This window comes from Chrysochloris asiatica, unplaced genomic scaffold (genome assembly GCF_000296735.1).
Source record: "Chrysochloris asiatica unplaced genomic scaffold, ChrAsi1.0 scaffold00074, whole genome shotgun sequence".
Classification (NCBI taxonomy): Eukaryota; Metazoa; Chordata; class Mammalia; order Afrosoricida; family Chrysochloridae; genus Chrysochloris; species Chrysochloris asiatica.
The window spans coordinates 4,335,847-4,347,491 of NW_006408592.1; the positions used below are offsets into that span (position 1 = coordinate 4,335,847).

Genomic DNA, 11,645 nt, shown 5'->3' on the forward strand with positions numbered 1-11,645 from the left:
TGATAGTCTTAAATATTTGAAACAAAAATAATATCTGTGCAAAGTATGGTATTTATATATCTACATAGAAATGACATACTGAAGTTATTAAAACAAAAAATTCTATGGTTCTTAGATGAGAAAACAAAAACAGTTTATTTCAAATAGACAACATGATAACAAAATCAGATCCCTGTGAATGTTTGTATTATAGTTGAATAGTGATCAGTCTGAAGTTCTTTGTATGACTGCAAGCTGCATACACAATTACAAAATTGTGATAGATTTACACCGACTTATTTCCCTGCAGACGGATTCTTATACTTGTGAGGCAAATGGGTGAGAACGGGGCAAGTTGTCAGTGGATCTTTGAACAATGATAACCTGACTGAAGAACTAAAAGATGCATTTAGGGTTAGGTAAGATTGGAGATAGCCACACGTTCACTCTCTGCTATGTCATTTTGGGGTGATAGCATTACCATAGCACATCGAGACCGCTGTCCAGTCATGTATCATATGACACCAGAGAGTTCAATGTTCTCTAATGTTTAATTTGACCAAGAAGTTTTATCAGGCATTATCTCTTGATCCAGTATGCAAAAGAAAAAGCATGGAGATAGAGATGCTTTTTACCTTTTTCTTTTCCTCATTGAGTATCATATAGTGATCTTTTTGCCTCAGTTTTACAGCCTTTAGGTATTGATCTTGGCTCCTTGATTCTCTTTCAGGAAGATAAAACCATTAGTGTCATTGCTATTTCTGTCCATCATTTCATGTCTCTCTCTCTCTCTCTCTCTCTCTCTCTCTCTCTCACTCTTTTTTTGGGGGTATGGGGGTGTGGTGGTCGTGGTGGCAGGTTTTCTTAACAAGAGTACCTCAAAGCCAGCACTGAAGCTAACCTTAAAGAAATAATTGTTTAGTTTTAAATCCAGTCATGATTTTTATAGGCAGACCTAGTGTTGAATTATAAAATAAGTTGTGATGTTGGTGCCTTGCTGTAATACCTTATTAATTTAGTCAGAAATGAGGTCTATACTGCCCCAGCACATAGTCAATCCTCTGGCAAGGTGTCGCTGGTATATGATGGAATAAAATAATTATATCATGGGACTATGTAACCATTTGTCTGATTCTTCTCAATTCAGTACAAATAAACTCCTTAAGAATATGTGATAAGGATAGACATTTTGGCAAAAGATGTGGAAAGTTTCAAGTAGATTAAACATTCTAAATGCTTTAGTGTAATTATTGTTTCTCTTAACTGGAAGAAAACTATATGTATGGGTTCAGTAGTCCTGCTACAACTTTAAAACAGAAATGTCCTCTTTGGAAAGAATTTGCTTTAAATTGGATTCATATCATTCATTTTTCAGTGAAAGGATTTGAAAATTCTCTCTTTGGTAACCAAAATACTGGATGGCAGAATTGGATGCGTCTTTTACTTTAAAATGTAGACTTTCTCTGTGGTGAATGTATTTGTTGTGGTAAAGCATTTGAAAGGAAATCCTTGGGATAATTTGGGGTAAGGAAAATACTATTTTAAATAAGCCAACTTATCAATTCTGAACCTTGAAAATCACCTTATTTTGAATGAAATGGAATTAATAAATTTTAATAGCATGCAGAATATATGTGTGGATTATAATAAATAATCATGATCTAAAGCAAATTAAACTTAAACATTTAAGACTATAGTGTAATATACTTATATGATTTCTCTAAACAAATTGATGTACTTTAAAATTAATTTAAAAAATTAATGTTCTTTAAAGCTAATTAAAAAAATTAACTTTAAAGAACATCAATTTTATTTACTTCCCATATGATTTGGTCTGGGTCTTGGTAAATATCTCTCTAAGACGTAGTTCTTGTAAATGTTGGAAATTCTTTACAGGTTAACTTTCCCATTTAAAATTACTCGTGATATATTGGCTTCAATTTAGATGCATCTTTTCTGGAAAGAAGGTCCCACTAATCTGGTAAAACCAAACCAAACAAAAATGAATACTTTCCTAGGGTCTGTATTTTGTGTGGGAATTAGCTAGGAGAGGGAAAAGCCAGAATGCCAAAACGCAAAGAATATTCTTTACTATGGGGCTCTATCCAAAAAGAGTTTGTAGCACAGTGTACAGTCTGGTAGCCCAGCTGTGTGGAGCATTGATTGCTTCTGCCTAGGAGCAGGGATACTGTCAAGTTGCTCTGTGAGTTGAGTCATCTATTGACAAAGAGCTACCAGCCCGCAGATAATGCTGTGCGGAGCTGCTCTTGCTGCTCCCTCTGCTTCCAGGATGTACTGCTTATAGCAGCTGTCAAAAATACTGAGGGATGCACAGGGGGGCGGGGGGCGGTAGAGACTTTTACAACTGCCTAGAAGAAAGGGGTGTGAGCAGGAGACATTTCCTGTGCAGAGCTGACCAAAGGAAAAAGTAGGCATCAGTGCATTATGAATGCATACCTCACCAAGCAACACAGCTGCAGCCGGGTGTCCGATGGGATGGATGCCGGCAGGAGCGCACCCACGCTGATCAGGGATGCCCACTGTGCTTGTGGCTGGCAGAGGAACCCTCAGGGACTCGGGTATAATTCTCAGACCATGCCCTCCTCAGGACCTGGGGGCCCAGCTTCAAACAGAACCAAGTTGATCACCCTGTGGGACAGTGTGCGGAAAAGCCCCCACAAGACAGACACCAAGGGCAAAGGGACTTGTGGGGAGCGTTGTGCTTGCCCACATGGGTGGTACAGCCCAGCACAGGTGAGCCTTTTCCTTTTGACTTTCCCTTGAGTATTAGAAAAAAACTGAGAGCAAGTTGTGCAAGATTAGCATGCTCTGGAAACTTTGGAGTCCTCCTTGCTGACTTGCTGGGCTGACCTGTTTGGTAAGGTTTAGACCAAGAAAACCTGTCATTTTCCCATATGCCTAAGGGCTCACACCTCTTCCTGATTTCTAAATAGGGAGGGATGCTGTACTCAGTCTCTTTCAGTGACTTTTCACCAAGTTCAACTTCTCTAGTTTTCAGATGATTTTATTATTTTGTATTAAGAGTCTTTTTTGGTGGCATTTTTACTTTCAAGCATGGTTAACTTTTGTATTCTGCCTTGGTAGTTATCTCTGATTTTCTAGGAGAGAAATGAATGTCAGTCACATACTTCCATCTCTTTATCTTTAAAGACAAAAGACCATTTATTCCTTCAGTTATAGAGAATAGTGATTTGAAATGTGTTATTCTAATTTTACTTTTATAGTACTATAGACCTTGTAAATTATGGAGAAGAAAATTGGTTTAGACTAAATAATCAATTTTATAAACTAAAGAAATATTTTTAAAACACACTAAGATGATTATACTTAGAATACAATAATGAAATTTGTATTTGCTGTTAGAGTAGCAATACTGTTATTTATATTAAAATTATAACTCTTTTTCTCTTACAATACATTTCTGAAGCAGATGGACAGATTTCTTTAATTTGATTCCTAGCTTATTCTTGTCCCTGATAAAAATTACTAGCATTTTACCAGAAATGAATTGGCTCACTTCTTCCCTCACTTCCATCCAAAGGAGGGAAAATAACTTCCTGCAAATGCTATAAAATATAAATAAATTGTACCTGCAATCATTGTTATAAATACAGAACAATGCCTCTGCTCTTAAATATGCATCGAAAAGGAAAAAGCTGGGTTTGCAGAAAAAAGTCATTTCTTGATTTCAATTATTTTAACATAATTGAAAAGTGGATATTGATCATGAATAAAATATCACATTCAAAGAGGTGTAGAACATTGCAATTTTAATATTCCCTCTGAAAAGTTTTCCAAGAATGTCATACATCTTTATGTCTTAATAGAGTAGTTTTATTTGTGTGACTATATGTATGGCTTTTGATACATTGCCTTGAAATTAAAAGATGTGCTTGAGGACATGGAGCAACTGTGGAAATTTATTTAAATTAGAAATCTATTATGCTAGTATTTGCTTGAAATGGATCCTAATATTCAGAAATGCAGTTATTTAAAATAATAATAATAGGGATTCCAAGCAAAATAAATTCTTGATATATTGAAGACTCTCTCTCTCTCTTTTTGACAAATATATTTATTTGCCCTTAACATATATATCTGTATTGATTATGGTCTCATTCTGAAGACTCACATAGGTAAGGAACGTACACTTACTCAGTAGTATCTGACTTAGGGATTTTGTACAATGTAGAGAAAGAAAACTTGCTTTGTTGTTGCAATTCTTTTTATCCCAGTTGTAAAAACTTTTAATTTGATAAATGACCACTTTCCAAATCAGAATCCCAAATTCTACATTATAGTTGCCATGCATATTTTTCACTAATGGAGGAAAACTTTTTCTAGCCTTGGTTTCTAAGAAACTCCCTCTCTTACCTGCCTTAAATGTATAGCCATATAATGGAGTCCTGGTGTGGCACTGTAGGTTAATACTCTGGACTGCAAAGTCGTTTGAACTGCAAGGTTGGTCGTTCAAGCTCACCAGCTGCTCCTTGGAAACTCTATTATGAGTTGGAAGCAGAATCGACTCGACTGCACTTAACAGCAATGAACTTCTGGTGTGGCACTGTAGGATAAGTACTCTACCACAAGGTGGTTCAAACTCACCAGCAGCTGCTCTTTAGAAACCCTGTAAAGGGTCTCTATGAGTCGACACCAATTCCGTGCCACTTAACAACAGCACCAATTCTTTCAAGGATAGAATAAACTCTGCACTGATAATTTTCAGGGCTCCAGTAACATATGAGGAGGCAGAAAGCTGAAGGAGCTACCATTTCCCTTTATTCATTTACATACACTGTTCTATACATTTTCACTCTCATTTATATATACTTTATTGTTGGTCCAGAAAAATACTGATCCCTAAATATTGAAGCTGTGACACCATACCTTTTTGGGTTTTCAGTTTTGTGACATTCCTCTCTTCACTATTAACATCTCAGTCCTATAAAAGTACTGTACTCGATTAGACAGTCTTTCGCTTCATGCCACCACTGGACCATTTCAGCTATATTATATTGAGTATATTTTTGCCTGTGTGTATGCATATAAACATACATTTAAATACATATATTTAACAATCTCTAATTACCTAACTACTTGCATCTATAAATATTTGTTAGTACAGAGTTTTATTTATTTTTATATATGTACATACACATGCATACCAATACATATATAAAATTAAAGCTCTGCGTTATTTCTCCTTCCTCACCTGGAAAGTATTAACTTGATCTTCCACAGAATTTTTCATATAAAATATATTACTTTTGTTTATATGTGCTCAAAATGCTATAATATATATATATTTATATACCTGTAAGCATTTTTATGGGGTCCTGGTGTGGTGGTGTGGATAAGCACTGGACTGCTCATCTCAAGGTTGGCAGTTCAAATCCATGAACCATTCCTCAGAAACCATATAAAGAGTCACTATGAGTAGGAACCGATTCAACTACATTTATGTATGTATCTATGGAACATATTGGATATTTGAAAGAAGCAGCCATATGTATTGTACAGTAATGTATATTATCAAAAACCATAAGAATGTATAGCTATATGTATGCATTTTTGTCTATTAAAACAAAGCTAATTTAAAGAATTTTGTGATACTATTTTTAACCCCTTAAATTAGCTGGTAATAGTCTATGTTGTTGTTATTTAGTGGTGTTGAGTCTGTTCCAACTCTTAATGACCTTGCATAGGGTTTCCAAGGAGCAGTTGGTGAGTTTGAACCACTAGCCTTATGGTTCAACCCAACCGTGTGGTCCGGTGCTTATCATACAGTGCCATACCAGGACTCCAGTATTCTATAGAAAATTGTAAAACCAATGATGGAGGCTAATGGTACTAAACATTAGTGTTCTTGTTAAAGCAAAAATAAGGCTGGTACATGTTTTAGAATCGTCCAGGGACCCATATAAAGAACAGAACGTGCCTGCAGGTTAAGCTTCTGGGAGCTGGGATCTTGTCCTCAGAGCTATCTGTTATTTTACATGGAAATCAGTAGTGTGATTTCTGGCTGCTAAAATAGAAGGCCATGGCAGTGACTTAAGTTTCTCCCAAAGGCTCTTTGCCATCCTCTTATTATTTGGGGTGTTATGTACTACTCTGTTATTATGTTGTTCTCAACTGATCGAAAAAACAGATTCTTTCCTTTCTCAAATAAAGCTTCATTTCCTTTGGATCTGTAGAATTAATATAACCATAATAATAGGTAAGAAAAATGGAAAATTATAGTGTCCAGAAGTGAGTTCTAAAGTACACATCTAGGATAATAGTGTTGGCCTTGGAAAGAAACATGGCTATGATTGCTTATGTGGCATTTCTTCCTAAGGCCAACTGACTTGAGTCTCTGAAAACAGAACATAGTTGTTCCTCAGTTGTTTGTTCAACGGCATTACTGTGTACTATTCTGTTAGGCAGTATGATTATAATAGTAAACAAAGTACATACTAACCCTGGTGTGACACTGCAGGTAATGCACTGGACCACAATGTCAGTGTGAATCACAAGGTCTGCAGTTCAAACTCAACAACTGCTTCTCAGAAACCCTATACAGGGTCAGTATGAGTCAGAAAGGACTCGATAGCACTTAACAATACTCCCATGCTGACCTGAAACCACTTGGTTAGTACCCCTGACACTTGTACTGCTGAATGCTGACGTCAGCCGAGCATTATTTCTAGAACAGGACATGGAGAAGTAAAGCGCAGAGAGTGGGAGATCAGGCTAAGGTGACAATATTTATTGAGTACCCATAACACTCACAATGTGTAAGCACCATTATGGAGCTTACAAACTACAATAAGATATAATATTTAGCAAAGGCAGCACTATATACATAGAATTATGTCATCATAAATCACAATTTTAGAATGAAACAAAATCCCAGAATGTTCCTGATGCTATAATGAATATATATTTAGAATACAGAGGAACCTCAGATGAGCAAGAAAGCAGGTTGTCAGACAAGATCTCTTTAAGCCTCATTTTTCGGTTATACATCATAGGGGTAAAAATAGTACCTACTTCATAGGGTGTAGTGAGGAATGATTAATATTATTATGATTATATCACAGGGCTGCTATAATAGGTACTCAACAAATATTTGTGTAATAATTAAGGAATAGGTTAATAATGGCCACCATTTACTGTAATAGTTGTTATTTTTAAGTGCCTTTGAGTCAGTTTTGGCTCATTGTTGTTGTTATGTGCCGTGGAATCAGTTCCAACTCATAACCCTGTACAGAGTTTCTGAGGCTGTAAATCTTTACGGGAGCACAAAGCCTCATCTTTCTCCTGAGGAACAGCTGGTAGTTTAGAACTGCTGACCTTGCGGTTCACAGCTGATTCATAACCACTAAGCTACCAGAGCTCCTTATAGGACCCTGTATAAGGTTCCCAAGGAGTGGCTGGTGGGTTTGAACCACTGGCCTTGTGGTTATCAGTCCAATACTTACCCTACAGTGCCACACCCGGACTCTACTGTATTAGTTCACAGTAAATATTAGCTATTATTAACCTATTTCTTAATTATACCTGATTGCCTGGGCAGAGAAGAGTAGTGAAACAACAATAAATGCTTCTTAAAGGTGGCAACACTTAGACTGCATTGGATTCAATCTTGAAAAATATATTATATGTTCATCAAATTGACAAAGATACTTTAATTTGGGGGCAGAAAACCATCTAAAGCCGTGGTATCCATGTGGAGCTGTACATAGTTTGATTTTTCATGAACACTGTACACAGAAGTCTAGGTTCATCAAGCGACAAGGCTGGAGAGGTGGGTGGGACCAGTTAACCGAGGGCTTAATGGGCTTTGATAGAACTTGATTGAGTTAGCAGCTTGGAGTCACACTATGACTCAAACACCAGTTCTGCTAATTTCTGTGTGATTGATTTCACTGAACCATTTTATGCCTCACTTTTCCTGTTCCTAGAAAAGCTAGTTTTCCATGGACACACTCTAAGTTTTATCTAGTACTGTCACATGGTGCATATTAACTAATAGAAAACAAATTGGAAAGGATTTATATTTTAGAGCCAGAGAATCTTAAGTTTGAACTTACTAATTCTCTGTGACTTCAGTTACTAACCTTTCTAAACCTCACGTTCTTCTCTGTAAAACTTGGAATGAAAAGCCATGCTGCAGGGAAATGTGAGAAGGCTGGAAAATAATCTATATACAGAGCTAAGCTTAGTGCTTAGAACAAAACACTTATTCAATAAGTAGAGGAATTATCGCTAGTAATATCCAAGTTGTTATTTTAACCTGAATAACTTATTAAACATCAAATTAGTCATCAGTAATTTTGTCTTTGATTAGAATTCCTACTTCACTCACTAAATTTTTTTGATGTCTTACTTTTAGTGATGGCTAGGCAAGTGTCCAGAAGCCTTTGGCACTGTACCACATGATGTTGGTGTGACATTTTGTCCTTTGGGGTTCTCATTGATTTACAACTGTGCATGAAAAAAAAAAAAAAATCACGTTAAATAGAATTACATTGGTGAAGTTGCATTCCCATAAGTGGTATTTGCACGTAGAGTGATGTTGGAAGATTTTCTAAGACACAGACTGCAAGAGCAACTGCGTTTGAAATATTTAGCCAAACTCTGTAAATCTCTCCCAGCAGTCCCTTTGCATCTCCTCTAGGAACAGCAGTTTGCAGCAACCTAAATGCAAAGGACTTTCTCATCCAAGAAGTGGGGCTGCCTTAGGCTGAAATCTTAAGTTGAGGCTGTGTTAGGTTAGAAATATTTATCAGCTTGTTTTAACTCTAAGATTGCTTCCACTAATTCGGAGACCCTTACCAAAGACGGAAAACAGACTTCATAGTCTCTGGGATGTAACAGTTTACTCTGGGTAAGGATAACAGGAGAGAGTAAGAAATATCCCAAAAGGAAATAAAATTCTAAGCATTGCAGTTGCTGATTGGAAGCCACTTGGTCAACACCCCTAACACTTGTACTGATGAATGCTGACATCAGCTGAGCATTATTTCTAGAACAGGGCAAGGAGAAGTAAAGTGCAGAGGATGGGAGATCAGGTTAAGGTGACTTAATATTTATTGAGTACCCAGATAGGGTCTTTGTTGTTGTTGTTGTTAAGTACCTTGGAATCTGTTCCAACTCATAGCGACCCAACATAGGGTTTCCAAGGCTGTAAATCTTTATGGGAGCAGAAAGCCTCATCTTTCTCCCTCGGAACAGTGGGTAGTTTTGAACTGCTGACCCTGAATTGTAACCACTATGCTACCAAGAGCTCCTTAGGTTAGTTATTTCTAACCTACTCAATTTTTCTGGTAACACCAGAAGAGTGATATTGTAATGCCCATTCTACAAATGTGAAAATTAAGGCTGAGAGTAATTTGCCCATGATTTATAGACTAGAACTGATTTCAGATGCAGTTCTAATCTGACTACCATACCCTTTCACCACATCATGCAAAAAGGATTGATTTAGAAACCCTGGAATGTAGGAGACTATTCCCCAGAAATCTCAAATGTGTTACTCTATCATGGTTGGAAGGACTGGTAACCCTTTAGCAGAATCCTGGATTTCCTTATTCCTCTCAGTTTTTCTAGTCTCAGAGCCCTGCATGTGTTGAGTCCCTGAAGGTCCCTTCCTTTTTGATCAAGGTTAAGAACTGGACACTTGGACTTCATTCTCACAGCATTGATGCCAAAATAAGATCCTTGCCTGCTAGAACGGTTTCATAATATGTGGCTGCTTGCAACTCGAATTTAATCACTGCCACATTCTACTCCATAGTTCTCAGATTATTTGCTCAGCGTACAGATTGAAAAAATACAACCCTTGTGAAAGGATCCAACACTGACACAAACCTTTCCTTATTTTATACCATTTTGTATCCCCTTGTTCTGTTTGAATTGCTGTCTGTTGGTCTATGAGCACAATTAAGTATTTTGAAATTCCCATTCTTCTTAGAGCTATCCATAATTTTGTATAATCCACACAGTTAAATGCTTTTTCATAGTAAATAAAACACAAATAAACTTCTTTCTGGTATGCTCTACTTTCAATCAAGAGTTAACAATTTCATCCCTCACTCCATGTCTTCTTCTAAATCCAGCTTGAATTTCTGGCAGCATACTGTCAAATTACTTTTGCAATTGCTTTTGAATTGTAATCAGCAATATTTGACCTGCATGTGCTATTAATGATATTGTTGTATGATTTCTGCATTCTGGTTGGTCACCTTTATTTGAAATAGGCATAAATATGGATCTCTTCAATTGGTTGACCATGTAACTATCTTCCAAATTTCTTGGGACAGAACAGTGACTGTCTCCAGTGTTGCATCAGTGTGTTGAAAGATTAAAAAAAAAATTTTCCCATTAATTCCTGGACCCTTAGTACAAAAGAACACTAACTGTCCTTAAACCCTGGTGTGGGTGTGTTGCACTGGGTTCATGCACTGTACTGCAAAGTCAGTTTGAACCGCAAGTTTGGAATTTCAAGCTCACCACCCACTCCTAGGAAACCCTATACAGGGTTGCTATAGGTTGGAAATAACTTGATGGCACTTAACAACAACCAACAACATACTGAAGGTGGAGTCCCTGTGTAGTGCTGTAGGATAAGCACTTGACTGCAAGATTGGTTTGAACTACAAGGTCAGCGAATCAAACCCACCAGTTGCTTTTCAGAAACCCTATACAGGGTCACTGTAAGTTTGGAACCAACTTGATGACACTTAACAACAACATACTCAAGGTTGTATTTTGGTTCTCATGGTCTTGTTTTAATTTACATTGACTCCACCCCAGACTTACTTATGAGCAACTGATTATTCCGTAGTCAGCCCCTGGCCTCGTTTTTGGCTGCTGGTATTGAGCTTCTCAGTCATCTCTTTCTACAGATGTAGTCAATTTGATTCCTTTGTGTCCCATATGGTAAGGTCCATTGGTATAGTTGCTGTGTCATTGGTCTTACAAAATTCTATCATGCAATTTCCAGCATCGTTTCTATCACCAAGGCCATCATTTCTATGACCAAGGCCATATTTCCAACCCCATCTTTGCTCTTTGTTTCCAACTTTCACATTCCAATAACCAATAATTATCAGTGCATCTTGATTACATGTTTGATCTATTTCAGACTGAAGAAGTTGATAGAATTGTTCAGTTTCTCCATCATTGGTTTTGGTGGTCAGTACATAAATAGTAGTAGTATTAACTGATTTTCCTTGTAGGCAGATGGATATTATCCTATCACAGTATTATACTTCAAGATAGAAATTCTCTTTTTGGTGAACGCTATCCCCTTCCTCTTCAGTTTGTCCTTTCCAGCATAGTAAACCACATAATTGACCATTTCAGAATGGCCAATCCAGTCAAAATCAAATACCACTCCATTCCAGTTCTCTAATACTTAAATTATGGATCTTTATGCACTCCAATTTGTTTTTCATGACTTCCAGTTATCCTAGAGTCATACTTCATACATTCCAGGTTCTCATTATTAATGGATATTTGCAGTTGCTTCTTCTCATTTTGAGTTGTTCCCCATTAGAAAATGAGGGTCCCAAATCTTTCCTTTTTCTATGCCATTATGGCCAGTTCTACTTTTAGGAAGGAGCTCTTCTTCAGTTGTATTTTGGGTGTCTTCCAAC

At 37.0% G+C, this 11,645-nt stretch overlaps 1 protein-coding gene across 1 annotated transcript in view; it reads left to right on the forward strand.

The window, feature by feature from the left end:
• Positions 1 to 2,424: 2,424 nt before the first annotated feature.
• Positions 2,425 to 11,645, forward strand: part of DLG2 (discs, large homolog 2 (Drosophila)) — a 1,151,973-nt gene continuing 1,142,752 nt past the window's right edge. The window contains exon 1 of the mRNA XM_006864974.1: positions 2,425 to 2,733. Coding sequence (XP_006865036.1) covers positions 2,425 to 2,733 — 309 coding nt within the window. The remainder of the gene's footprint in view (positions 2,734 to 11,645) is intronic.